Source organism: Botryllus schlosseri, chromosome 2, assembly GCF_051294905.1.
Source record: "Botryllus schlosseri isolate E-star chromosome 2, Bs_hap1, whole genome shotgun sequence".
Classification (NCBI taxonomy): Eukaryota; Metazoa; Chordata; class Ascidiacea; order Stolidobranchia; family Styelidae; genus Botryllus; species Botryllus schlosseri.
In genome coordinates, this window is record NC_137237.1 from 12,226,752 (window position 1) to 12,243,683 (window position 16,932).

At 41.9% G+C, this 16,932-nt stretch overlaps 1 protein-coding gene across 6 annotated transcripts in view; it reads left to right on the forward strand.

Annotated features, from left to right (window-relative positions):
• LOC145433583 (sushi, von Willebrand factor type A, EGF and pentraxin domain-containing protein 1-like) overlaps positions 1-16,932 on the forward strand; it is a 40,159-nt gene extending 23,227 nt beyond the window's left edge. For all 6 annotated transcript variants that reach the window (XM_080310717.1, XM_080310718.1, XM_080310719.1 and 3 more), the window contains 19 exons: positions 150-350; positions 1,460-1,660; positions 3,255-3,449; positions 3,510-3,707; positions 4,898-5,095; positions 5,961-6,170; positions 7,108-7,287; positions 9,733-9,933; positions 10,749-10,960; positions 11,022-11,244; positions 11,644-11,793; positions 12,564-12,758; positions 13,790-13,984; positions 14,129-14,323; positions 14,387-14,535; positions 15,106-15,177; positions 15,720-15,942; positions 16,443-16,613; positions 16,668-16,932. In XM_080310717.1, coding sequence (XP_080166843.1) covers positions 150-350; positions 1,460-1,660; positions 3,255-3,449; positions 3,510-3,707; positions 4,898-5,095; positions 5,961-6,170; positions 7,108-7,287; positions 9,733-9,933; positions 10,749-10,960; positions 11,022-11,244; positions 11,644-11,793; positions 12,564-12,758; positions 13,790-13,984; positions 14,129-14,323; positions 14,387-14,535; positions 15,106-15,177; positions 15,720-15,942; positions 16,443-16,613; positions 16,668-16,741 — 3,443 coding nt within the window. In that variant the 3' untranslated portion in view covers positions 16,742-16,932. The remainder of the gene's footprint in view (positions 1-149; positions 351-1,459; positions 1,661-3,254; positions 3,450-3,509; positions 3,708-4,897; positions 5,096-5,960; positions 6,171-7,107; positions 7,288-9,732; positions 9,934-10,748; positions 10,961-11,021; positions 11,245-11,643; positions 11,794-12,563; positions 12,759-13,789; positions 13,985-14,128; positions 14,324-14,386; positions 14,536-15,105; positions 15,178-15,719; positions 15,943-16,442; positions 16,614-16,667) is intronic.

Genomic DNA, 16,932 nt, shown 5'->3' on the forward strand with positions numbered 1-16,932 from the left:
GTTGCAATTTTGCAACAGTCCTACGTACGGTAGAGAGAGATATCATCACCAGTTGATACAATCTGATGCTTGGATTTTCGACCATTCGTGTATCTGCCATCAACGGCGGTTATCACGTAACTCAACTAATCACTACATTTCTTTTCCAGTGATAACCTGTGACCTCATAGATCCCGATGATTTAACGTCCGAAACGGCATTCTATTGCACCCATGAAAACTACGGCAACAGCGAATGCGCGTTCTCGTGCCCGGAAAAGTTTGGACTCGGCCCTGTCGCTAACATTACATGCTTGAACGTTGACGACAGCGATACCGGAGAATGGAGCGCAGCCGTGCCTGAATGCTTACGTGAGTGTTCACCATGAGCACTCGTGTTCAAGACGCATTTTTTCACATAAAACACAGTCGCCTGAAAAAGATGCGTTTCATGTGAAGGAAAAATAAATTTCCATTGGTGTACATTGTTCACTGTTCAGTGAATGTCTAAGTGCTTTTATGCGTGTTGTATAACCTGATTCTCATACATTTTTATCGTTACGATTACCACATAATTACTGGTACAACTGAATTTATCTACCATGATTTTAAAAATTACATTCCCACCTCATACTTTACCAATTGGTTTATCTTCAAATATCTGTTAATATACTTGGTGTTGCGCCGTTTGTTCTTAAAGGGGCACTACGCTCAATAAATGATGTGGTCTCAAATTGACGGGCAATGGGCCGCAGCCATTTACTTCAGAACGCCGCCGTAATGGAGCTGCAATTTGTTGAAATTTCCACAGGACCTTCACGCTCCAGCTGCCACGGCTGCTTGACCCGTTACATGGCACGATGTCTTCACCGTGGCACTTGCTCGACGAGATTAGCCAGTCACGCAGGGAACGAACTTTAGACAGATTTCCATCATAGCTTCGGCTGACAGCGATCTAAAGTTCGTTCCCTGCGTGACTGCCTAATCTTGTCGAGCAAGTGCCACGGTGAAGACATCGTGCCATGTAACGGGCCAAGCAGCCGCGGCAGCTGGAGCGTGAAGGTCCTGTGGAAATTTCAATAAATTGCAGCTCCATTACGGTGGCGTTATGAAGAAAATGGCTGTGGCCAAATCTTCTTTTTTTTTAATTTTGCCCTTCAATTTGAGACCACATCATTTTTTAAGCGCAGTGCCCCTTTAATAAAGGGCACACGATAACTCTTCAAGTTAAATAAATTAGACTGCCCGAAGTGCTGAGAACTATATTCAAGTTAGTACCACCAGTCACCTATTTCGTGACTTTTCCGGAAGTGCAAGTAGAAGTAGTGATTTCAAAGTAGGCTAAGTGTAAATGCAAGTATTCTGGGCCTGGTTTGGGCTAAACTGAAAGCTGTGAAGTAGAAGTAGCGTAAAATCATGACCATTTGAGTAAGTAGGCGAAACAGACTCGGAGAACTGATGAAATTTGTATATTTTTGCAGCTATATCGTGCGCATTCGATCCGGACTCTTTAGACGACACCACTGTCTACGAATGCTCGGAATCTAACAGGCTTGGCTCGGTTTGTAACTTTACCTGTCCGTCCGGCATGAAATTGACGACCAGTCACAGCAGCGTGACGTGCCAGGATCCCGACGGGGACGAAATCGGCAATTGGAACCAAGCTGTCCCGGACTGCGTTCGTAAGATATCGTTGTGATATCATTTCAGCAGATGTATCGGCTCCATAGGATCTATGAATTTCCTAATAATTTTTAGTGCTATTTTAGCACTCTGAAAAAAAATAGCAAGAGCCATGATTTCGTTGTTACTAGTCTCCTCGCCGTTCTATGGTCGGTGGTCCGCCCACTCGTCGGCAGCTACTTTCAAATGTTTTTCACACAACATCCATTGTAGTAGAATAACTTCAAGACTTTTCGGGATTCTCTCTTCAATAGTTAACGGCACACCGAAGGGATTTAAATATATTAAAAAGCAAAACCAAAAAGGCAAAGTATGAAGCAACAATAAAAATCACAGACCATGAGATTCGCATTTAACAATAACAAACTTTGAAGTATAAGGTACTATACGGCCGTAAACCAAACTTTACGCTGATTGGTCGAGAGACAATGCGAGTTGGTGAGTACTCGCAGGCTCGTCAAAAATTAGAGGGAACATTGCTTGGGAATGCAGAGTAAGAAGGCAGGACTTCAAGCCTACGTCCACAAGCTTCATTTTCTCCTACCACTTTTGCAAGGAAGATTTTGCTGCTAGTGCATTAGATACACCACGGAGATTGTGACTGAGTATCGCACCTCTCTTTAGAGGTGATTTTCCAAACTGTATTGGTGTATTTAATGCACTTTGGAAGGAAATGAATGAAAAGATCTGTTCTTCCCCAGTTCATTGCCATTAGTGGCACTGCATTTATAAACACAGTAGTATTTTGGTTATTCGGTTTCAGTAATTCTATTATTGATGAATAAATAAACATTTAACTGTAATCTTGTCGTTTCTATAGTCTACACGACTATAGGAATATATTGTAGTGCCAACTAGGCTTAGGTAAATGCAGCGTTCTCCGTTGCTGCGTCGTTTCCATGGCCATTGTCTCTCGACAAATCAGCGTAAAGTTTGGTTTACGGCCGTATAGTAGCAGCACAATTTGTAAATAAACAGCTACCAACACGAAACAGAACAAACTAATTTGTAATTTGTAAGTTATAGAGAAAATCTTTTTGTCTGCTTAAAACAGGTTTGGTCAATTGAATAATGGTAGACTCCAACACTTTTAAATAAAACAAAGATCGGCCTCGCGCAATGACAGTGAACATATTGTCATTATAGTGTTGTGCGCCGGCGAGGTTTTCACTTGAATGTTGACCAATCGGCAAAGCATATGCGTGGTAATCGTCATAACAATCTGTTTTGGCAGCTAATTTGCATTGGCGTGAGAGCTCCTTGCGGTCATTTGCGCACGTTTTTGAGCGCATCAATTTGGGAATATGCTGCTTAACACGCTCAAACAATGGATGTTGTATTGAAAGCTATATTCTGTACCACGAACCAGCTATTAAATGCTTTGCGCGAAGTCTTAACTTTCCTATTAGCTTCTTGCCGGGCTCATTGATTGTTTTAATCATATGAATGAGACATTACAACCCACATATTTGACATTTGCCAAATTTTGAACAACTCTACTATGCCCAGATCCTGTGTATGTAAAAAACAACAAGGACAAAAATAAATAACTTCCTATTCCTACATGTCCTAATTTTTTGAAACTACAAACAGCCATCTACTGTCCCGCATTGACAATCGAACCGGACACCCTGTACTCTTGCACCGACGCGAATCGGGGTAATTCCGTGTGTGACTTCCAATGCGGCGTGGGCCTGAAACTCGACAACGGCGTTGAATCGATAAAATGCGAAGACTTGGACGGTGACGGGATTGGAGCGTGGTCCAATACTGCCCCGGACTGTATCTGTGCGTACATGCTTTTTATTTCCCAAAGTTGTTTGCTAAGTTTCGTCCGATTCCTTTCAGTTATCGTGTGCCCCGTGATAAATCCAGCGGATTTGAGTCCAGAAACGAGCTTCATTTGCACCAATCTCAATTTTGGGAATTCGATTTGCACCTTCTCGTGCCAGGCGCATACGAGGTTTAAAAGCGACGTGAGCAAGGTGACTTGTGTCGATAAGAATGATGATGATGTCGGCGAGTGGAGTCACGACCTGCCGTTTTGTAAGTTGAGCCAACCCTACATTTCAGTTAAGTGAAAACCTATATTAATGTAGACGATACGTAGCGACAACTCATGCCACATAAAATGCCACAATGCTGAAGTACATATTGACGTTTTAAACGTCACCAAATGTATCAACTGGGGCTATCAAATGATATAATTATCCCATAAAACAATATATTCCGTCGTTTTGCCAACAATTTCGACGAGGACTTGCAAGGGAATATAAGCTTACCCTTAACGATCCAGGCCAGACCGGACAATGTAGGCCTACTTGCCGTCTGAGTATTGCTACGTTGATATTGAGCAGAGTGTAAAACAAATTTCTATACTTGCTACCGAAATTACCCCATCAACAAGTTCTACAGCAGCAGCCAACAACGCAATCGCATGGATTTGGTTTTTATGATACAATAAACGTATGAAATGAAGATTGACCCCATACGCCTGCTAGATTTTTTACATCAGACAACGATATCAACTTCATTGATTGGTTAAATAAGCATCATTCGCTGACTGTCTACATGTAGCGTATTTCGCTCTTGATGTTGTGAGATTGCGGGTCCAGCTCAAAGCAAAGAGTCACTAAATATTTGAGCAAGCTTTTGTAAAGGAAGTCAAATTTATGAGATTGTCAAGGTACATGCTCGTTTAGTGTTAATATTTTATGCTGCCAGCGCTATCCATGTAGTGACCCGCAGTTGAAATGCAATAAATTTCGACCAAAGATGTTATAATGAAGTGACAATTGTAATATATGAAAAAGGTTCACATTGCAGAACCTACCAAGGTTCGTTTGTGAACTTGAACCTCTAAATTTCTGAGGTTCACACACAGAACGCAAACGTGAACCTCACGTTCACACCATCCCTACCAGTTACCCCTCAATCACGATTCTAGATATATATTTTTTACTTGATTTACTGACGCCAACGTATCGCTTGTAAAGCTTGTAATCGCAAGTGTGTAAGAATAATAATAATATCAGGGTCGAGGACTATCGTATTTCATTACGAAACACGTAAGTAATCTGCATACTGTGCAAGTTCAGCAAGTAATTTCTTGTCAACAGGAACAAACTGTACAATATCTTTACGGTGTTCCACAAACCACATGATCTGCTGTATAGATTCTTGTTGGAACGCTAACGCCTTGTTGATACAATTTCGCTCATGTTGGAATGTCTTAGGCGTGCACACTTGCAGCCCGCCGTTACTATCGCCGTCTGACGGCACTTACGAATGTTCCGACGAAAATCGTGTCGATTCCGTCTGCGCTTTCCACTGCGATATCGGATACGTGTTGACCCACGTCAATGTGATAATATGCGGGATGAACGCCGGCGGCACTCTGGGAGAGTGGAAGGGCGTGGAGCCACTTTGTGAACGTGAGTGAAAGGTTAGAGATTGAGTCTCCCACTGACCCCCTTACCCCAATAAAAAATTAGAAATAAATAAATAAATATTGTAAAATAATATCAGATAAATATCAAAACCTGTGGATTTAGACGAACCCAAAAAAAATGAATTGCCAAATTGACAGCTATCACAGAAAGCATATTATCATCAATTTCAAACGCTTTGCTACTTGTGAATGACCATTGATCAACACGTTCTTCTTTCGAATCTTTTTATATACCATGTGCTAGCGTTTTCTCTACCCCACCCTTGAAATCACTGAGTATTCCGTCTTCTGCTGGACACAGATTTGTCCCCCACGAGCCACCCATAAAACTTGAATAAATAAATATCTGAAGAGTTCCTTAGGGGTACAGAACTTCAATATACAATGGAACGGTATATTCATATTGAAATGAACTCGAGTATTTCTGCTGGCACTCGACAGGGGTAATGTCAGCAACTAGTAGAGAATTGGAAAGAACACTGTATATTAACAATGGTATCACAAATGACGTCACTGGCATAAAATTACGAATAATCAGGACGACGAGAGCTCAATGAACTATTGTTAGATGGTAGAATAACTCTGACCCCGACGTGTGTGAGCAGAAAATATTCAGGTTCATTTCAATATGAATATACTATTCAATTGCCAATAAGTATGTAACAAAATAGGATCAATTTCAAGCAATTTGCGACATGTCACATCATGAACGATTATTGACCTGCACAGTTTCCATGAAGCATAGTCCAGCCACCCATGAAATCATCAGGTCTTCTCTCTTACTGGCCTCCGGATGGCGACACATATATTCTCCTAGCCACGTCATTCTATTCCAAAGATATTTGCAGCTTTCATATACGTGTGTCCGACGATCGAATCTTTCGAACTGTCGTCTGAAACGGAAGTGGTTTGCTCGAACGGAAACAAGAGAGGATCGCGATGTTCTTTTGAATGCCCCGACGACCTGGTGCTCAAACCCGCCATCGAAATTATCGAATGCGTCGACGCGAACCGAGACGGAATCGGCGACTGGTCCGTGGACCCGCCCCAGTGTAGAAGTAAGCAGAGCGGAGTTTATCCGTTTAAAATCTAAGTGGAACTGCGCCAGTCACTTCCCAGCAAGTTTTATTGTGTAACCCACAATTGCATATGGCCAAACGTATGAAAAATAAATTGATAAGAAAAGCAACAATGCTAATACACATGCAATTTACTATTAATGCGTACGTTGAGCTTGCATATTAGATATTATCAGATTATGTCTAGGCTTCATTGACTTGATTTCCCTACTCTGAAACTATTCAGAATTACCTAAAATTGAGTTACACCTATTTTTTACATGTAAGATCGTTAGTAAGTTTTCTTTATTTATACCTACAAAACTGCTATAATATCAGAAAAAAAACTGCCGGCATTCCGTAACCACCAAAAGCAGCCCTCTATGACATATTGAATAGACAACTGTAACTGTTCGAAATGCTTCGCGACCCACCATTGGATCTCGACCCACTGGTTAGAAAGCACTGGACTTGGACTACTCAATCAAACAGTGATCTTCCGTGTCGATTTATGCTGAAAATTTGGTAAATATCGCGATCCATCGAAATATCAAGGTGTTGAAGTAAAATTTTGCCAGGCTCTCAGCTTTTTGTTATAAAATGATCTATTCGTGAAAGATTTACTCAGTACTGTCCTGTGCTGGAGAAGCACGGGTTATTATTGTACGAAGTTATTATTGCTGCGACAAAGCTGCTATAAGTGGCCGTAACATTTCTCACTCTTCATTCGCAAATCAGGATTTACTTACTGGTCTTTGTCGTAACAACACTGCTAATAATATGCGAAGCATTTCTCATCTCTTATTCTCATATCGTTTTAACCCGAAACGGGAAAATGGGAAAAATCCTTAGCCTGTACATCAACTGTTGGTGTGCTGTGTATCTGCCCAAAATTTGGTTCCATCGCTCAATGCTTCCTTTATTTGTCGCCGACCAGAGACTTCATGTTCGGAAGAGAATATAGAAATAGCCCGCGGGGAGGCGAAGTGCACTTCGTTCAACGATATCGGCTCCGAGTGCAAATACGAATGCAATCCGGGATTTTATGTGCTGCCTCCATATTCGACTATCTGCCAGGAAGACGGCTCTTGGAATGATTCTGTGCCCGCCTGCAAACGTATTATCACTGTTCATTTCGTCTATTAGTTTCCGCGAATATATATAGGATGGCTGGTACAACACGCTGATATAGCCACGCACTATCCGCTACCATTATGGGGCTTCACAGTGATTTTTATACGTCTTTCGACTCGAGCCCATCCCCCGGGTATTTCTTGACTGATTGAAAGTCATATAGACTATTGGGCAGAAATGTCAATGTCTGAATCAGGTAAAGATTGCTACAGTAGGAATAGAGTAACTGGCGTAATTAAATTATACACCATCTTCAATTCAAAGCCCCTATCATTTCACGAAAACTAGACTGCTTCTGCGATTCGTATAGACCAGTGGTTCCCAACCTTTTTGTCTTCATTCCCCGCTTCAGATTTACTCCGAGCCTTCATTCCCCACCAGGACCGTAACAGCACTTCGTCAGCCCCGCTTAAAAAACGTTGATCTTGGGCCCCACAGGGTGATAAACGCAACGTCTGGGGGGCGAAGCCCCGCTGAGTCTGTACGCTTTTTCCCCGCTACTTATCAGCTGCATTGGGTATACTGTTTAGTACGTCGCCTTATTGGTACTAAACGCGCGAAGTACGAAAAATTTATATAATTAGTGTTTTAATCGATAAGTGTGATCGGGAATTGTATATATTTTGTTATCAATTTTTTATCCCCTCTCCGCTCACGTAATCAGATTTACCGGTAGAGCTGAGTGAGGTGTGTTGGAAAAGGTAGGATCACTAAATAAGAATTAAACATCTTCGGGCGGACCCGTTGGTATATTGACTTCATTACATTATGCTACTTCATGACGTCCTATATCTGCTATGTCAAAAGATATGGAAATCGTCCAAACTAAAAGGCACACACGATTTCAAATTGATATTAGGCTACTTTACTGGCAAATAATTTTTCCCTACGGGATGGCGTTTGCCCTGTGGGGTTCAGATCACCAGGACAGGAACATTCGGCGCCAGCCATTTAGCCGCCTATGGACAATTAAACATATATGTATGTTGTATCGAAGTTTTCGGTCACCACAAGGCCATTCCTTCTCGGCCAAGGTCTTCTTGCGGCTGATCGTTCTGGCACACTTCTCGTAGTTGCATGCTACATGGCCTATAACTTCATGTGCCTTGGTGCATCGTGGCGCAGTAATGGCCGACGCCGAAGTCTCCATTTCTATAAATTCTACATATTTTCGTGGGGGAAGGGTACCGAATATTCAGATATTCGGCAATATTAAATCGCGCACGTAGCGCGCGAAAATTATTTTGAAAAAGTGGCGTAAATTTAAAAAAACAACAACTTTTATTTATGGTAATTCGCGAAATAATATCGGGTCTCTTCGTGCTCGCTCGCCACCCCCCCTCAATTAGGGGGTTTGGGGTGCGGCAGTTACGGTCCTGTTCTCCACTACCCAGCACTTTTGTCATCACAGAGCAGCTATCTGCTGGTTTGGCTACACAAGACACACAACCACACCAATACGCAAGACAATCGCCTATAACTGCAACATAAAACGTATTGTGAACCGATACCAGTAACGCTCAAAATTTCGCGGAAGCGTTATTTCACGTCAAACTAGTCGTGCTGGACGTGTTTGTGACGCCATCATTGGCGATCCAGAGTTAAAAATGAGGTGTAAACAACACGCAATATAATTTTCGATACATACATCCCAGAGCAGTTAACTGATAACGGCAATTGCGCATGTGTCTTCGTGAATTTGTAGACTGTCCTGTATATAATTTTGAACAAATGCGTCCATTCCCCACCAGAAATCATTGAATTCCCCACCGTTTGGGAACCACTGGTATAGACTGATCGACGAGACTTGTATTTCTATTAATTATATGCACTACTTTTGTGCAGGCTGCCTTAGCTGTGCAATAGATTATCTTCTAAAAAACCAATTCATCAGTTCCTGTTTCTGCTTGGCAAGCACTAGAATTTTGCGTGCACCCTGTGTCCAGAAAGTAGAAAAACAACTTACACTTTAGTATCAATGCCCGCTACTGTACTTTGGGATGTGGCCCTGTTTGGTCCCGATTTTTGGAAAATATGATTCTTGTAGGCTAAAAAACTCTGCCAGCCTAATACCCTTGGTGTCTCCTTTTGTATATATGTTTTACGGATCACGCCCCAAGTATCAATACCTGCTACTGTGCTTTGGGATGTGGCCCTGTTTGGTCCCGATTTTTGGAAAATTTGAATCTCATAGGCTAAAAAACTCTGGCAGCCTATTGCCCTTGGTGTCTCCTTTGGTATATATGTTTTGCGGATCACGCCCCTACATCACTGTCGACTTTTCATCATTTACGAAGTGTAATTTTGACTCCTTCTGTTGAATTTTGCTATTCACACATGAATGACCCTAAGGGTGTGAATTCGACTTGTGACCGGCGGTGTTTTTACGAAACGCCTGACATGCAGTCAAGTTTTTACCTCAATCCAGCTTCCAAATGCTACCCGGATTTGGAAGAGATGTTTGGAAGCGACGCAGATTGCTACGGCGGACACAGCCCGGGCGCTGAATGCGACGTTAAGTGCTCGCACACTTCTGAAAAGTACGGCACGAAGAGCAAGTTCGTCTGCGCCAATCAGGACCGGTACGACGGCGCCGGATTTTGGGACAATAACATGATCTCTTGTGCTGGTGTGTTGGCTGTTGGAAGTTTCTTCATATGCCCACCGAGCGTTACTTTATGACTGAGGCTGAGCAAGTGGAAGATAGTTTCATCCAAATATCCGATCAGATATTCAGTCTGCACTACCGAGCGTAATAGTGTAATGGTGATGAGTCCGACTTCTTGATCGGTAAGTTGTGGGTTCAATCCCTGGCCTGGTCACACTAAAGGCTCTAAAACTGGTATCTGCGGCTATCCCGTTCGGCGCTCAGGATTCAAGGATAGCGTGGAGGAGAAAAATCATGGTGGTGCACACTAGATAACCTTACCTAAAGGTTGTATCGTAGCTCCGTGGTCATCGCGTTATGCAGACTAGAATAAATCTGAACTCTCTCTCTCACTACTCAATCCTGTGGTTATGGTTTTAGGCTACTTTTACTTCTACGGAACAGTTTTCGATGCAAAACTAGGTCTAGACTAGCCTACTTACTTTTTTTACATCTAAATTTCTACTTCTGGTACTTTGGTTGAAATTTCTACTTAAGCACCAACGACGACTACTTCGACTATCTAAATCCCGTGGATGTGTGAAGATGAGCTTAGATTAGATATATTTCTCCTACTTCCACTTGAAGTGGTTTTGATATGTCACTGGAATTGCTACTTCTACTTGTAATAGAGTGGGTATTTACGCCGTTGCTGCTACTTCTGTTTGAGCAGCAATGCTAAGTAATATGATCAATTGTAGTTATCACACCGTTCCAGATACTAATAGCATTATTGTAAAGTTTTGAGTGGTTTTTATCACTTCAATTCATGTCAGCGAATGTCTGTTTGTTCCTAGGCTGTGGCAGTGGCCTTCTTGACATTATGTTTGTTCTGGACGGATCCGAGAATTGGCCGGTGTGGGATTTCTCTGACGTCAAAGATTGGATACCTGATGTCTTACACAAGCTGAGAAAAGTTATTAACTACGGGGCCACGTGGATCTCGGTCGCCGTTCTCGGTAGCAGAGAAAGCAAATGCAACCAAATCTTCAGCATCCCTAACTATAAGGTGTTCATATGCTTATCAAACCCGTTATTGTTTTCGATATGATCCCATTCCGTCCGTGCAGCTGGAAATGAAATTGGAATATCGCACTCTCGAGGAGATCAGAAGAAGTGTGCGGGTTATCAAGCAAATGGGCGGTTGCGCCCACTTTGGCCACGGGCTATCGGAAGCTCTGAATTACATGAAAAGACAGAAACGTCCTCTCGTTACTGCTATCATGGTGCTTATGCTCGGCGGGAAATCTTATGACAGCGCCATTGCGGCGATGAAAACCTTCAACGCTTCAGGTCAGTGTGTTCCCTACATCATTTTCGTGATTATGCCTGGAGTATTAGGAATGGAGCAACCTCATTCATTAGCCACAATCCACAGATAGTCAAATCTGATGTATTAAAGCACAAATCCTGTTCTGCTGGTATTACGTGAAAAGTCTGTACTGCTGTAGGATCTCCAATATTTCTGGTCTTGCAATTTAAAAGAGAGTCGACCTTGAATTACACTTGTTGAATAAGACACCATTCGACTCTTGATAATGATTTAATGTGACTCGTTTCCGAGCATCGATCACTCCTGTTGTTTGTAAAAGTACGGTATTGCATTGCGCCTGCATCTACATCGGCCTACACGTGCCATATCAGTCATTCGCAGAATCCATTGACGACGCCTCAAGCTGAATTCTTTCCCAGATGTGGCGTTGTTTGGCGTGGGCAAAGGCGAAGACGCGAAGGAATTTTTGCATAGCTACGGAATTCCACACTATCTCGTCAGTCACCCCGAAGATTACGACTTGGTGACTCCGGATATTTTGCAGAAAATCGTGAAACACGATTGCCAAGGTGACCTATGTCACTTGGCTGTCGAAATGAGAAGACAATATCTTGGCATTTTTATACTACTTCAGTTCATTATTAAAATTTCATCATTTCCAAACACCACAAGGCTGTGATACAATGAAAAGATAGGAAGGTGTCGAAACGACTTGGAGTAGTCTTTGAATTCAGACACCAACCTGGGCCTAAGCGATGTAAAGACTCAAAGAGGAGGCATCCGCACTGAATGAAAAGTAAAAGAAGCAACAATATGAGGTGGCATGCAACCGTAGGCGAGATCTATATCTCAGGTCGTGGTCCGGTAAAGTAGACTGGGCTGACTAGTCAATAGAAATTGCTTGTATTTCGACTTGAATGTGTATACGCTCGACGGCTGATGGATACCCTGCGAGATGATGTTCCAAACATTAGGTCAGGCATATTTGTTGGAGCGTCGATCGTATGATACTTACACTTCTTTTCTGGCAACCGTTGACTTTGCATTTTGTGAAGTAGAACGTAGGTTTGTGGTGTATTTGCCCTGTACCACAGAAATTGAACCAACCGTGCAATTTCGAATGTAGTCTACTCCGATTGGCTGCAAAAAGTATGTGGCCCTAATCTCCTTTTTGAAACTATTTACCGTACTTGAGCACTACACAGACCTTCATTTTCCTCTTCCATTTGAAATAGTTGTGACATGTTGACATAAAACATTACTGCCTATCGCTACTTTAGCAGAAATGAGAACACTACTTCTACTCGATAAAAAACTTTGACCGCCTCCGGTATTGCAGAGCACTCTCTGTGTTCCGGCCCTATCGCAAACGGCAGCGCCATATGCGAAGTGACGGCCGGAGACCGCGTGAGGGAAGTCTGCAGCATTTACTGCGACAGTGACTTCCAGCTTATCGGACCAGAATCAGCGAACTGCGGAGATTTGAATGGCGATGGCAAGATGGAATGGCTGTCTCCGCACGGAACCTGTAAATGTATGTGAGCAGATGTCGTTTAAATAGAGACTTAAGACGTTCCTTATGCGCCTTTATCTCTTTTTGCTGTCATAAATGAATGCATAGTATTTAACGCACTCTAAAACCAGAGGTAGTCAGTAATGAAGTACTCAACTTTTTTGCCAACATTTAGTACCTACTCGAATGTTTATGATTTTAGACTACTTCCACTTGTACAGTTATTAGACAAAACGTCTAAATTTTCACACCCTAGGATTGTGTCAAGTAGTTTTGCGATGTTTGCATCACTTTTGTTCGTGAAATCTTCATAGTAACTGGAGGAAATAGCCCCTGTTATTACTGAAGCTGGAAATAAGTTCGAAAATTCCACCTTATTGGATTCCACCTAGATTTATTAGAACACACGTATCACGCTTGCCGCTCGGTTAAAACCTCACTTTTGTCTTATCTTATCAGGCTTGGGGCTGAGCAATTGAAGGCCATAAATTCTGCCATTGGCGAACATCTGTTGGATAATTCCGCTTGTACAAAAAATAATCGAGACAACAGATTTCGTGTTGTTGGGAGGGGGCGTTCACACTTTCATTTGTCTGCCTTGAAGTCGACTTTTATCAAAATACACCACCCAAGGCTGTGTCAACAAAAGGAATTCGTGTACCATCTAATAATAGTACATTGAACGCTCTCGTATTCAAAATTTCATGCTGGTGATGTCATATTTTGTGATACGATGGTTGATATACGATGTTCTTTCCAATTCTCTACTAGTTGCTGACGATTACCCCTGACGGTTGTCTGCCGAAAATATTCGGGTTCATTTAAATATGAATATACTATTCCATTGTATATTGAAGTTCTGTACCTCCAAGAAGCTCTTCTAATTGTAGTATAAACAGAAATTCTTAAGCTGGTTGTCTACCCACTTGACTTCATTCTCGTTTCAAGCACTTTGTGAAACCGAAACGGTTTTTGAATCCGCCAAAATCCACACAAAAAGTCCGTCATGTAGCCTACTTATCCGTGGCATTTAAAGTTGAATGGTTTTTCAGTGGTAACATGTCCCGCCATCGAAACTCCAGACGACATGGACATGACGTGCACCAACGCCTACTACTACTCGTCGGTATGCCATTTCACGTGCAACGACGGGCTGCACATGATCGGCCCTTCAGAGGTGTATTGCGGTGACCCGGACAGAACCGGCCAAGGAAAGTGGACCACAAAGCTACCGACCTGTACTCAAAGTGAGATTGTTGTTACAAATATCATAGTCAGTAATGAAGTACTATAAGTACTCAAGTACTTTTACCTCTACTGGAGTAGCAATGCTGACTCCTTTGACGACCTCTGGTCTCGGCGAGGTGTTTCAGCCGCTGAAATATTTCCAGCCTTGATATGCTTACCCGAATACACGGCACCGGAATTCGGAAAGTCAACCTGCACCGATGCAAATAAGGCAGGGTCGCAGTGTACTTTCCGATGTGATCAAGGCTACAAATTGGTCGGCAGCGGTGATATCTTGTGTCAGGACGCGGACAGGGCCGGGCAGGTTACCTGGAGTGACCCCCCTCCGGTATGTGAAGGTTGGTAGAAACGATTTGTTGAAAGGTAACTTTGTTCTCAAGTGTACTGTATCTACGGTTCAGATTGCCCCGGTGGGTATTGTGCAAAGGATATTATTGTGCTGTTGGATGGCTCTGGCAGTGTCACCATTGATGACCTGAAGCATGTGAGAAAATCCATTGCTGATATCCTGGAAGGTGTGCAAGGGGAGATTGATTCTGGATCGACACGAGTAAGGTTTTGATTTACAAGGCTATATCTGCACCTTCCATGTCCATTGGCATATGTATATCATGAGTCGGTGCTGCATAAACATCAAGGACAAAATATACAACGTCCTATTCCTACTTGAAGTTCAAGCCATTAGCAAAACAATCATCATTTTATTAGCATCTTCAATGATTCTAGGTAACACGAGAATTCTCTACATTCCAGAGATAGGAGGATTCAATACGAATTGGATTTAATTATAATGACAGAGCTTGCAACTGCGAGCCATGCACAGTGAAAAAAAGTAGCAGAAGATAACATAGATGGGATGTTGGACATGGACAAGCGGTGAAAATGAAGTTTTAGGTGTTGGTGGACTATCAATATGTCAGAGCGTGGGCTGGTAATCTCAAGTGCAGACTAGTATATGGAAAGTTCTTCATTTCATTATATCCATCTACAACACATGCAGTCACATCAATACCCGATTACTCTTTTAGTATCAAGTTGTATTACTGTTGTATCAAATTACTAGTATCTTTTAGTATCTTGATGTGACAGTACGAATCTTTCTTTGAATCATGTGTTTCAGGTGGGTCTTATTCAGTATGGTGGCACATCTACTTTCATATGCTCGTCCGATGCCGTCTCCCTTGAGTATGAGGTATAGTACTGCATTTTCATTGTGACATTGTATCGGTTTCCAGAATGAATGTAAGAGAGGAATTGCAGTTGTGGTAATCTACCATGATCTGGGGTCGAGTCAATGTGATTCAAATGCAGCTGGTCTAGGATCACTCAATCTATATTAGAGAGCTTATTTATTTCGTCTAAATAGAAGACAATGTTCATAATCATGCAAGTCATGAAATCACATCATGTTTGAATCGCCAAGCTGACATTAGCTATTACTGTCATGGAGAACCGATATGACTAAAGTCTTCAAGGGCGTAGTCACCCATACATATTTCGATGAATTAATCTATCTTCTTCCCTGAATTAAGTAGGAAGATATAACGAGGAAAGAAACGAACACAAAAATGAGGAAATATTAGAGAGTAACAGAAAAATGATGGATGTAGTTTCTGTTTTTGCCAATGTGAGCTTGTAATATCAATAAGATAATTGAGAATTTTACAATCACCTCTACTTGCCTTAAATAGTTTAATACTAGTCGACTCAATTTTAATTATTTTGAATTTTTAGGTGCAATTAGAACTTGGCTACTATCCTTTTCGTGAAGTGAAGGATGCGATATCAGAGTTACCGAGATTCGGTCATTGCACCGCCACCGGTCAAGCGATTTCGGTGGTGGCGAAACATTTTCAAACCTTGGGTAGAGACAACGCGCATTGGGTCTTGGTACTCCTAACCGATGGGCGGTCGAATGACGATGTCGCCGGACCCGCCCAGAAAGCTAAAGATTCGGGTGTGTTAAAGTAGAATGCACGTGTGCTTTCGTTTTTCAAGATTCCTTAGGTTATTTTCTATGAATTTCGGACTCAATATGGAGAATAATACTAGGAATACCAGGTAGATTTTAGATCGATCAACCTTACTTGGTCGTTTCGACATTCTCTGTTCATTACATCGCACTGAGTCGTCTCTATCACAATCAAAACAATAGCAGTGGTCAGTCGCAAGTATGTTCTACTTTTACGAAGTCATCAGGTAGGTTTTGCTTGAAACTGAATCACGCTACCTCCAGTGGTAATGATTTTAGTCTACTTCTACTTACCGTTTTCAGTTTTTTAGGCAAAGCTCGGCCTAGAATACTTATTTTCTTTACTTAATTGTAAATCGCTACCTTTACTTCAATAGAAATTTACGAATCTACGGTGGTACTAACAATGCTTACTTTTACAACCTCTGTGTATCGAAAATCGACTAAAACATCAAACATGTTTGCAAGCATTTAATCAATTTTAGGAATCAAGATCGTTTCAATTGGCATTGGTTCATTCAATACGGACCAACTCATGGCGTATTCCAGCAAGATTTTCACTACAAAGGAATACAGTGATCTTGCAAAACTCGTGGTCGACGTCCAGAGTGCGATCACCTCTTTGGACAGCGAACCCATCAACTCGTCTGAATCATGTAAGTCAAATGGAAATTGTTCCAATGCTGAAATTGCGTAATTTTCTTCCTTAGTTTACAGGAATCGGCTTGCTTCAGCTATCTTCATCACGGCGCATCTTATGAGAAGATGCTTTTTGCGCTGTTGATTTGCCTTGAAGTATTTGAAGATCTTGACGTTGTTTCATACGTGCCGATTTGCACTGTTTGTGTTTATAGTCATTAGTCAACAATATTTTGCGTTGGTTTATACCGATTTAAGACTGTTTGTGATATCAATCTTGAATTTTATTGCTATTTGTTTCCGTAATAATGAATGAACATATTAGTTGGTCTCTGA